The sequence below is a fragment of the Ptiloglossa arizonensis genome, chromosome 5, assembly GCF_051014685.1.
Source record: "Ptiloglossa arizonensis isolate GNS036 chromosome 5, iyPtiAriz1_principal, whole genome shotgun sequence".
In the NCBI taxonomy this organism is placed as follows: Eukaryota; Metazoa; Arthropoda; class Insecta; order Hymenoptera; family Colletidae; genus Ptiloglossa; species Ptiloglossa arizonensis.
This window is the reverse complement of record NC_135052.1, coordinates 12,316,061-12,327,166: the sequence shown is the minus strand read 5'-3', so window position 1 is coordinate 12,327,166 and position 11,106 is coordinate 12,316,061. Positions and strand designations below refer to the sequence as shown.

General features: G+C 31.5%; 2 protein-coding genes across 2 annotated transcripts; one reads left to right on the top strand and one right to left on the bottom strand.

Annotated features, from left to right (window-relative positions):
* Nucleotides 1-79: 79 nt before the first annotated feature.
* Nucleotides 80-2,780, bottom strand: Cathd (cathepsin D). Its single transcript, XM_076312154.1, has 8 exons — nt 2,622-2,780; nt 2,189-2,436; nt 1,650-1,768; nt 1,222-1,421; nt 1,012-1,134; nt 784-934; nt 618-710; nt 80-519 (listed from the first exon to the last, which is right to left on the bottom strand). Exons 1-8 carry the CDS (start codon nt 2,681-2,683, stop codon nt 358-360), a joined length of 1,158 nt encoding a protein of 385 aa, XP_076168269.1. The 5' UTR covers nt 2,684-2,780; the 3' UTR covers nt 80-357.
* Nucleotides 2,781-8,202: 5,422 nt separating this feature from the next.
* Nucleotides 8,203-10,957, top strand: LOC143147102 (dynein light chain 2, cytoplasmic). The gene is made up of 3 exons (XM_076312034.1): nt 8,203-8,379; nt 8,942-9,059; nt 9,266-10,957. Exons 2-3 carry the CDS (start codon nt 8,952-8,954, stop codon nt 9,425-9,427), a joined length of 270 nt encoding a protein of 89 aa, XP_076168149.1. The 5' UTR covers nt 8,203-8,379; nt 8,942-8,951; the 3' UTR covers nt 9,428-10,957.
* Nucleotides 10,958-11,106: the final 149 nt, after the last annotated feature.

The window sequence follows — 11,106 nt, the reverse complement described above, 5'->3', positions numbered from 1 at the left end:
ATAATTATATCGCTTTAGAAAGTAAATATAAAAGTGAGATGTTATTTCTTCTTAAAATACATGAATAAAAAGCAATATGTAATGTAAAAAACATTGTTTATTGCATTATTTTTAGAGGAATCCATTTTATGCACTTTACAATTGTGTACATATATATATATATTATATTCGTTTCTGTTAAACTATCTGCTTATGTATTTTTCACTTTTCCTAAATTATACGCGCGAAAGGCAAGTAAACGCTATCTTCTCAAACGTACAAGATGTACAAACAATGTTCAACATATTAAAGTACATGTACCAAGGAATGATTATATGTTATACGAATTTTTTAAATGTATCTTATTCAGTGATATATCTATTTAGCTACAGCAAAACCAACGCGATTGTTTCTCATATCAAATTCAGTATAATAACGGCCGATGAACACGTCTCCTAAAATCCACAGTGGACCATTAGGTGGAGGAATGTCCATTCCCATAAATCCACTCAAGCAAACAGTCTTTCCTAATTGTGTAACCTGTTATAAAAAAAAAGTATACAATATTATTTTGATTGTTAGCAATTGAAATTGCCTTAGAAATTGTAGTATTATTTATAAAAGGTATAGTATATTACCTTCAAAACATAGTCCTGGCCTCTCAGTGGGAAAGAATAACCTCCCAATACGAATGTAATTGTAGGCAAGTCAGAAATCGAGTTGCAGTCCACCTGATTGTGTAAATACAAAATATATGTAATTTTTTTAATATTTATAGAATAAATATAAATAGTTCGTAGTTACTATTGCTTCTCCGCCTATGATCGAAGTAGCTCCAATTTTCTCATTGATAGCACGAATTTCATCAACAGGACCTGCTATCAGAGAGGTACCTGTATCAGCAATAGCTTCACATCCCTCTGTACAAGCTGTAGTGTGAGAGCCAATGTCAACTCTGCAATTTACATTGTAAATGAAAGTACTGTTACAACAAAAATTATACGATTAAAAGTACTTTGAATATAATAATACCTGTCCATCTTAAATTGCCAATAACCTTTTCGACTTACAGGGACATATGTAAAATCACCTTCATAATGATTTGGATCCGAGCCACCCATTATCATCTCTCCACCCACGGGAGAGTTAGGATCTCTAAATTTATAAATTAATAAAATTTATTTTAATATAACATTGTCATGAAAGAAAATACTTGATTGTTGATCATTAAAAGAGATATACCTATTCAAGTAAAAACTAAAAATAGGTTGAGATACTAATCCTTGCTTAACCATGTTGTAGAAAACTGGTGTCACACCATCCACAGCAATTCTAGAATATGCCATTCCCATAATACCATCAAATTTGGCAGCAAGAAAAGCTAATCCAGGCTCTTTTACAGCTTCAGCAAATGTTTGATCTGTAACTTTCAGTCCAGCAATCTGCAAGGAATAATTATGGTCATAAATTTAGTATTTTTTTTTAATGTACACATAAATCTATTGCAATAAAAAATGATTATGTAGAGGAAATGAAAGGAGAGCTTGTTTATGTGCATAATGAAATGATAAAACAGTTATTATTCTTATCTATTGTAATTGCTGTGTGCAAGAAGTAAACTGACCCCAAGAGAACAAAAAGTATGCAATTACAACTTTGTTGATACTTACTTGTACAGTATCGGTAGATAAATAACCGGAGAGACTTCCAGAGCCATAACGAATAGCAAAGTCAGTGCCATTCTTCTTGTAAGTAGATGACTTGGTACTATCATATTTATGATGCAACTCTGCATAAAAGTAATGTAAAAATATGTATCAATTATGAAATTTCATGAGGTTGAATATGTATTTTTATCTTTAATTCATTATTTTCACAATAGCCACTACAATAATAGAGAATAAAATCATTAACAATATCTACAATGGTCATTCAATAGATACTTTATACTTGGTACTATCATAAACTGATATCGATTGAAAAATTTTTTTAATTATGTGCCAGAAATTGAAATACACTATAAATTTAAAATTTCTAGTCATATAAATATTTTGTCAAAAAAATAAATTAGACTTTCTATCTCAGATACATACATACATATTAAAATCATATATATACATACATATATACACTCATCAATATAAGCACTCTATCAATTGGCTGTGATTATAACATTTAGTTTATTTATATTATTTTAAACTATACTTACTGCAGGCGATATTTATGAAATTGCATTTTTTAGAGGGAACCCAAAGGTTTGATGAGCCTGTGTCAAAAACAACTTTGAAATCTTGGGCTGGTGTGCCAATACTGATAACACCATAATATTGGGCATCGAGGTAGTTAGAAAGAGGTTCAGGAGAAAGTGCAGTTCCTTGAATAATATGTACTTGTTCCATGTCTGTATCAAACTCCTTAAACTGTTTTCTAACACTATCCATTTTATGTAATGGAATCCTTAAAGAAAACAAAAATATAATTTCATAGTGGAAGTTTGCGCAATAAAATCTTACAAAATAGAAAAAATATATATAGTGAAAGGAAATGTAAAAACGAAATTAAACGCAATTTCAAAAGCACAATCGGTTAGATTGATTTCAACGATGAATTCATTTTCTTTGTTTAAATGTCAATATACTTACCTTAGCAAATTTGCGTTAGCCAGCGCTGAAAAAGCGCACAGACACACGAGAATACGAAACATTTTTAACAAATCTTTCGTTTCTCGTTAAAAAAAACTTTAAATTATGATAACCAACTCCTTCTCCAACTCTACGTAGCAGCCAGAATAATGACAAATTTAGAGTCGAATCTACTTTAATAAAGCCTTCAGAGGATCGTTGGAATTCATTGCGCATGTGCAGATTAGATTACATACTCGTACATACAAATCGTTTAAAAGTGGTACCTGAATGTTTAAAATTGTGACGACTAAACAAATTTTTAAAAATATGTTAACAATTAATTTTAATGTTTCTCATTTGTGAAATAAAACTAAAATTAAAACTGAATGTTTTAGTTGCGATTCAAGCCCTGTTAACCAATATCATTTTATTAATTTACAAGTTCAAAAAATATTTTCCATAATTCAAAATGAACTCGTTTCATTTTTTAAACTATTAAAAATTAATTTTCTCTTTCGATAAAAAGTACGGTTTCCCACTCGCATACAAGATTTCTATAGAATCGAAGACATTTCTTCCGATGGGAGTTGGTATCACATGATCTGAAATACCGACTTTGTAAGATACTAAGGGTTTACGAGCGACCTCTTAGTTTAAGAACGTTGATTCTGGAAACCATTGAAATTGGTGAAGTTAACAATATAGAATACTTGTCACAGTTGTCACTTGTCCCTAAAATTTGCATAGCGTTCTCAATTTTTACCACACTCTCGTCTTTGCTGATTGTTACTTTCTTTTACCATTATCGCCTTCTGTAAACCCAAAAACAAGCTGCTAGTGCAAATGTTGCTTTCAAAACAGTCGACTAGGTTATCGGAGAGTGCGGGTCAACGGCAAGAGGAGAATACACAATACATCCTACAAATATTATGTAAATAAAAAAATTATGTAAATGTAAAATTGAATAAAATATACTTTGAAGCGTTTGAATAATCTAAGTTATTTTTATCCATCAAATAATGCATAAATAGTTATAGTCTAAGTAAATTCGTTCGGAGATTATGAATAATTTTTAATTTTGAGGAAATTTCTTTTACTTTTCTGACTTTCATTTTTATTTGATATTTATTCGAGGCTTGGAATAAAGGTAAATTTATACTTTTGTATTTTGAATGCATAATATCGCAGATGATTTATCATTGCGACGGACGTCAATGTCCTTTGTAGGAATTGTACATTGTAATACATAGTGTTCACACACTACACATTACCAACATACATTGTTTCAACGTACGGTCTAACGTGTATTAATTTTTCATCGAAATATTTACATATATACATAACATATGTAGGATATGTTCCCCGAAGCACATTTTATATTGTATACCTCAAAATGCATGCATGTATGTATGGTATGTATGTATTTAGTAGGCTATAATAATGTCAGTCGTTCGTTGCCTGACAATTGTGCTCGACAGTAGATATTTGCTATTAATCTTCTTATAGATATTTCTGTTATTTATGATTTATTATTAGCAAAGAAATGTCAACATTGATATACAATTACTAATTAACGAAGGACAGAAAATAATGCCGATATCGATATCGTTCCTTATATATGAGATATACCCACAATCTTCTTTTTCATTTGGTTTTCAAATATAAAGAGAAAACATTACCATATCACACGCAACCATATTTTCTACTTTTCTTTTGTCAACTGACGCAAGTAATGTTTGTGCGACAAGAGTTCACTTGTTTTTGGACGTATTTAAGGGCAAATTTAGACTCTACACTTTGGATATGCATCGCAGTTGATTCATTCACAGTGAGGAGTGTAAGTATTGTTCTCATCTACATTTTTCCAAAGTGAACAGTGAACGAAGTAAAGCCGAGTTCTACTGTTGATAAATTGAACGCGCATCAGTGGATGATTCATTTGTAATGAAGCGACAGTGACAAGTCTAAACGCGTCTGGAAAATAAATAAACATTCGCTGAAGGTCGATGCCACCGTCGCTTACGGGTAATAGTCATCCGATTTCAGTGTTAATCTGGTTCACTCTATACTGAAACGAATTCAACCAATGAAATGGTGTAAACAGTTCAGCTTTCATTTTTCACATTCACTATAAATTCACTATGGATGAATCATCCGCGTGAATTACAACCAAAGTGTAAAATTTAAATTAGCCTTGTGAAATTTTATTTTCGAAAAGCAGCGTGCTTCAAAAAATCCTAATTGTCTTGATTGTGTCTTACAGTACGCATTAGAACTAGGATAACACATCCTAAAAAATACAAATTATGAATTTAACTAAAACAATTAAAAACTTGAATAATCTTGTCGAATAAGTAAACTTGGTTATTATGTGAATAGCTTGTGTGTGTGTATGCGCGCGCACGCGCGTGTATACACAATATTGTCAATAATTATGATCAATATATTATATTATAAAACTTTGCAAAAGTCAAGATTTATTAGTTACTCGTGTTGAATAGTACGTTAATATATAAGTGTGTAGTTTGTATGCAACTCACATGTGAAATATGTATATAAATTATGTACCATGCGATGGTATTAGCGAGCCTTGTAACATGAGCCAATTTACAAAGGCTAGTAGCTGATTAAATAATAACACCACAAAAATTATTCGATTGGGCGACTGATAGTATCGAACAAATTAATTTTAAATTCATTTTGATACAAGAATCTAACGAACATTCAAAATCATTACTAGAGGGATGCAGACTTGCTCAAATGATTCTTGGAATGCAACATTTTCATTCATTTGTACCAATATACACAGTACCTGATTTGTCGATTAAAATCTATTTGTGCAATCAAAAGTAAAAGTTGTTAAAATTTTAAATTAAGTAATTGCATAACCAATAATTTATTCAATTAAATGTTCACCGATATTGTAAAACATTTATCTGTTAATCCAATTCCGTCACATCCCATCTTATTCCGATGGAATAATACTCACAATTATTGTGAGTTGCTATGTTGTTTCCATTGAATTATGACAACTTGAATATTTCCAGTAATAAGTACCATTAACAAAGAATAAGTTATCAATATTTATTAACCATATTAAACCATACAGCGATCATATATCCTATGTAACAATGGTAGGTAAAACTGCATGGCTATTAGTACCGCATGACTAGACCGGTGCGCTTCGGTACACCGTAAACTTGAATCAATTTTTAGGGAACCTATTTTAAAGTCTCCATATTTTTTAAAATTCTTCCATAAAGAGAACAAATAGGACTACGTTTTCATTTGTTTCAATTTTTTAAATAGTTTCCATTTAATAAAAAATAACGTTTGTTTAAACTAATTGCAAAAAGAATGGTTACAGAACTACTTTTTTAACTGAAATAATTTTTATTTGGTACTTCTATCTCTTTACTGTATAAACCTAGAAACTCATTATCCATTTGCTAGTTTAACAGTTGTGATCTATTAAAAAAAATTAGCATTGTGTTTCAAACATTTACTACATTTACTACCTTTACCGTCTTTGGTTCGGTTGAATATAGTTCCTAGAATCATCGTTTTCAAAGGAGGAGGTCGCACAAAAACTATTGTCTTTTACGTCGGTATTTCAGGTTTTAACATCAAATCCCATAAAACGAAACGTTTATTAAATCTATACATGTGAAACTCCTGTGGTTCTATCAACCTGTTATCGCCAGGTAATACTTTTTCGTGTCTCACAGATCGAGGTGTCGCAAGCTTACTTTTTATTTTCGTGTCACTTCCGACTTTATTGATTCAGACCGGAATAAAATATAGTGACCAGATTGTGCATCATAGTTAACTGAAGAATTGTGGAAATTTCCCCATCACTATATGTCTAATCTAAAAGCTGCATGTTTGTGAGATCGACTCATACTTCGGACAGCTTTAGCGAGTCGAGAAAAAGAGTGTTAAGCTTTCTCCTTCGTTCTCGAAAGATCTAAAGTTTAATTTACAAGTAGACGGTTTACGTTTGCAGACAGAATATTGTCCATGATTTGTATAACTCAGGAAAGTATTGTAATAAATACAAAGGTCAAAATATGTTGGTTACGAAAACACATGTCTTAAGACCCTTTAATCACATTTTAATTATCATGAAAAAAATTTCATTTTGAATGTTCATACAATTTCGTCATGAATGAATTTCAATGAAACTTTACATTTGAGTTTTATAATCTTATCTTAACATCTGATTAGATTTTGGGCATAAACAATTCATGAATAATAGTGGTTACCTCTTGTAATCTTTTGCTTATTTCGCTATATGTATATGCGTTATTTGTAAAAATTATTCAAAAAGTTCTAAATAAATCTTCCAAAAAATTAAATTTTATGTAAAAGCATTAAATAAACTTTTTCTCTATCTTCTCTAATAATGAAAAAATTAAATGAAATTTTATTCCTTAAATACACGAACCACATCAGTAACATATGCCAAAAATATTTTAAAATTATGTCACGCCAAACGACCCCACCTGCAAAGGGTTATTTAAATTTAATCATTGGATAATTTTATTATGGAGTTATATTATAATATAACTAATTACTCAATTCAAGGAAAACGTTTAAAATCGAAAAGAAGTATGCAATTTGTACTCAGACAAGATATAAAATAGTTATTGCAAGTAATGCTTTATCGTGCTACACGGATCAAATGTTTACAATTTTCATGATGCAAAAATATTATAACTTTAATTCGTTATCATTCTGTGCTGTAAAAATGAATGCAAATTATTGTTACAATGTTTTCTGAGACCGATAGATTTGATGGAATCACAACAATATACAGTTTTCTACGTTTATTCTCTTTATCGACTTTGGTGATTTACTCGAATGATCGAGTAAACCGTTCTTAAACAAAGAGGTCGCTTCTAAACCACTATTATTTTAAGAGGTCGGTATTTCAGATCATGTTACACCAAATTCCGCAAGAGAAACGATTATACTATATCTTATTTCTGACTTGTATACCAATAAATTTACAAAATATATTAGATTCATATATTTTTAAGTATTTGAGGATACGAAGGTTGTTTAATTTATTGGATTTAAGATCAATGTCTATTCTACTTATTCATAATTGAAAGCAAATACCTCAAATGGTAATGCCTTCTATTTACAGATATCACAGACAAGATATGGAACCTTCTATACCTAATCTGTGCAATTATATTTATTATTGTTACCGATATTGACATTGAAATTGTCTATGATTTAGATCTATGAAGGCATAGAAATAGCATTTTCGCGTGACATGCTCGCTTTGTCAATATATCCAAGTATATTTCGAATACGTAGAATGTAATCGATTCAAATTTAAATATGACAGTTTTAACAGATTTCAATTTTTGCAATTAATTTTCCACGATATGATTGCAAAAAGAACAAGTTCTACTGAGAGGAAATGGAAAAACATAGGCATAACTGGCGTTTCGCGTTGAAATTTTCGATCGATTACTCGAATTCATGTTTACGCGGGTTGCTAACAGCGAGGCATGTTGGGTTGATAGAAGACCGTGATAGAAGACCCTAATCGTGGGCCAATCAGAGGCTAGGATCGCGGCACAGGCACTTCAGTCTTGAACTCGATCGAGGAATAGTCGCTGTCGTCTTGAGCGAACGAAAATTTTTGGTGTATAAATCAGTTCACGTAGAATAAAAACAGAAATAAGAACGCGTACCGTCGCGGTAGAATATAACGATCGTTTTCCTGTGTGTCTGTTGGTCAGAGTGTCAATTTCGAAAGGTATGTCGAGTGTTATTCTATTCGAAACGGTATTTTTCATTTTCAACCGGGAAAGAGGCAGCTTATACGTCAAGTTGAATTTGGATTTTCGATAATTCCCGCGACAGGAGTAAAAAAATTTATCTATACGAGTTTTTGATTTGAACCTAATTCTGGTGATCGCGTGCTGGTCGATTATTATTTTCATCGTCGCGTCGTATCGACAAAACATTATCCTCCCGCGTTTCGCCTCCGTTGTCGTCTTCGCGGTCGCTCATTTCGTATTGTGCTTATTAACTCGATCATTTTTATGTATTTCTAATCGTATTGTCATGCCGGCACATGACGTGTACGCTACTGTCAAAATTGCGCGCATTCCTTCCTCCAGGTTCAAAATCTATTTTTTCGTTCATTCATACGATCCTTTCTTTTTTCTCCTATTTACAAAATTACTAATGGTAATGGTTTTCCCGCGTTAAAACTGCTACCATTATGGAACTGTAATTAGGATGCTCTTGTTAGGTACATGGTTCATTGTTGTCAGGCATTTGAAAGTATTTCTTGTTTCTCTTGCGGGTTTCAGAACTACGAAAATGTCAGACAGAAAGGCCGTAATCAAGAATGCTGACATGTCAGAGGAGATGCAGCAGGATGCTGTTGACTGTGCGACTCAGGCACTTGAAAAGTATAACATTGAAAAGGTATGTTTTAAAATGTGTTTCAGACTATTACAGATATCGTGTGTATGAAAGCACATGGTACACATATCTGTAGCTATTTAACATACATTGTAGAGTATAGTGAAATATAATATTTATGGTCATTTTTTTTATTCGATTAATTATATAAACAAATAGAGTAGATAGAACATATAATTCTAAGGTTAAAATTTGATTCTTTCTTTCAGGATATTGCAGCCTTTATTAAAAAAGAATTCGATAAAAAGTACAATCCGACGTGGCATTGCATTGTAGGACGTAACTTTGGAAGCTATGTAACGCACGAAACAAGACATTTTATCTATTTCTACCTGGGTCAGGTGGCCATTCTCCTCTTCAAGAGCGGATAAACTGGATTCATATTCTATGTTTACCATCCTTTCTTCCTCCCTTCACACATGCTACATGGAATACCTTAAATCACGTCGCCATCTGTAAGAGAAATTACATTCTGTATACAATAGAAATTTGTTTTTTAAGCGAAAATATGCTCCCAGTAAAAGAGTAAAAGTATACACACATTGATGCTATTGACTTGCTGTTTTACTTATCTCGGGAGATAAGACAATGACGAAAATTATGTAGAAAACTGCAAAAGGGTAGGGAGCTAATTAACTGAATGGAAAGATGGGGGAAAATCAATTTGACATACAATCTTACATGTTGAAATGTATTATGTATGCCAGAAAGTTTGTTGTGTTCTTGTTTTATATTAGGTATATAATGATGCGAGGTTGAGTTCAATACTGGCGATTCTAAATTAATAAATTTTTAGTGTTGGAACACTAAGTGCACCTAAGTATGTAACTTTCATACAAATTTATGTATGGTTTTTATTGTCTTATTATGCTTGTGGAAACTGTATCCAATAGTCGTCAATAATGAATGTAAACCAAACCGATCGATTGCCTGCAATCATTATTTTATGTGACTTGTAAATTGTCCCTTCATTCTGTGATGCTGCGCAACAGATTCGTTGACTCTCTAATTCATATGACTTCTGACATTCTTACAAGTTCAAGGATTGGAGGCTAAGAAAAGGTTAATATTATCGATGCATCGTGATAACGTGCATTCGAGCATAATAACTCTATTTAAAATTTAAACAACTTAAACACGATGTCGTGTAATATCCAAGTCGAGTCATTATCATAACTTTGCAGTTTTTTATATTGTGCACAGAATTTTGCAAACATATTATCATAAGGCGATATACACCCTTAGAGAAACCTGTTTTTATTGATATTTTTGGTTTTTGTTTTTCTTTTTTCTTTTTTTTTTAATTGGAGAAGTTCTATGTATTGCCCATTTAAATTCTATCCTTTATGTAACATCCAATACCCAATATTACGGTACTTATATATATGATAAATATAGATTATACATATATATTATACTATTTATATATAGTACAATCTTCAAATGATTTTTCATGCAGTATTTGATTATCACGATGTTGCTACATTGTTCAAATTTTAGACTGATTATTAAACATCGTCACAAGTATGACTTGCATGGTTCTTTTATAAGACTTCACAAGCCATTTTTATAACACGATATTGTAAGAGTTAACAAGAGTTGCCCATAATATATAATGTACAACTAGAACAGCAGAACAGAGAGGAGAAAGACACAAACACAATTTCAATCATGCTCGAGCCGACTTTCCAGTAAATATTTTTCAGTCGACATAACTTCGGTGTACTCTCTTTTACCTGTTAACGCACATAAGCGAATAGAAATGTTGTTCTAGCGGCATCTATTAAAAAAATATATATAAAAAAGAAGGAAAACTGACACTGTTTAGGGTTGAGGTTTGTTAAATAGTAAAATTAAGGTTCAGTATAGTATTATGAAATAAACTATGCTCAGAAAATCGACACACCGCTGATGAATATATGAATTCCCGAAAGATTTAAATATATTACTGTGTTATATTATATCGAGGAATCAGTGCACTGGAACGAATCCGACTTTTCATATCGAAATTGCGTATTGAAATATGTGATGAAACAGAAAACGCGAAACT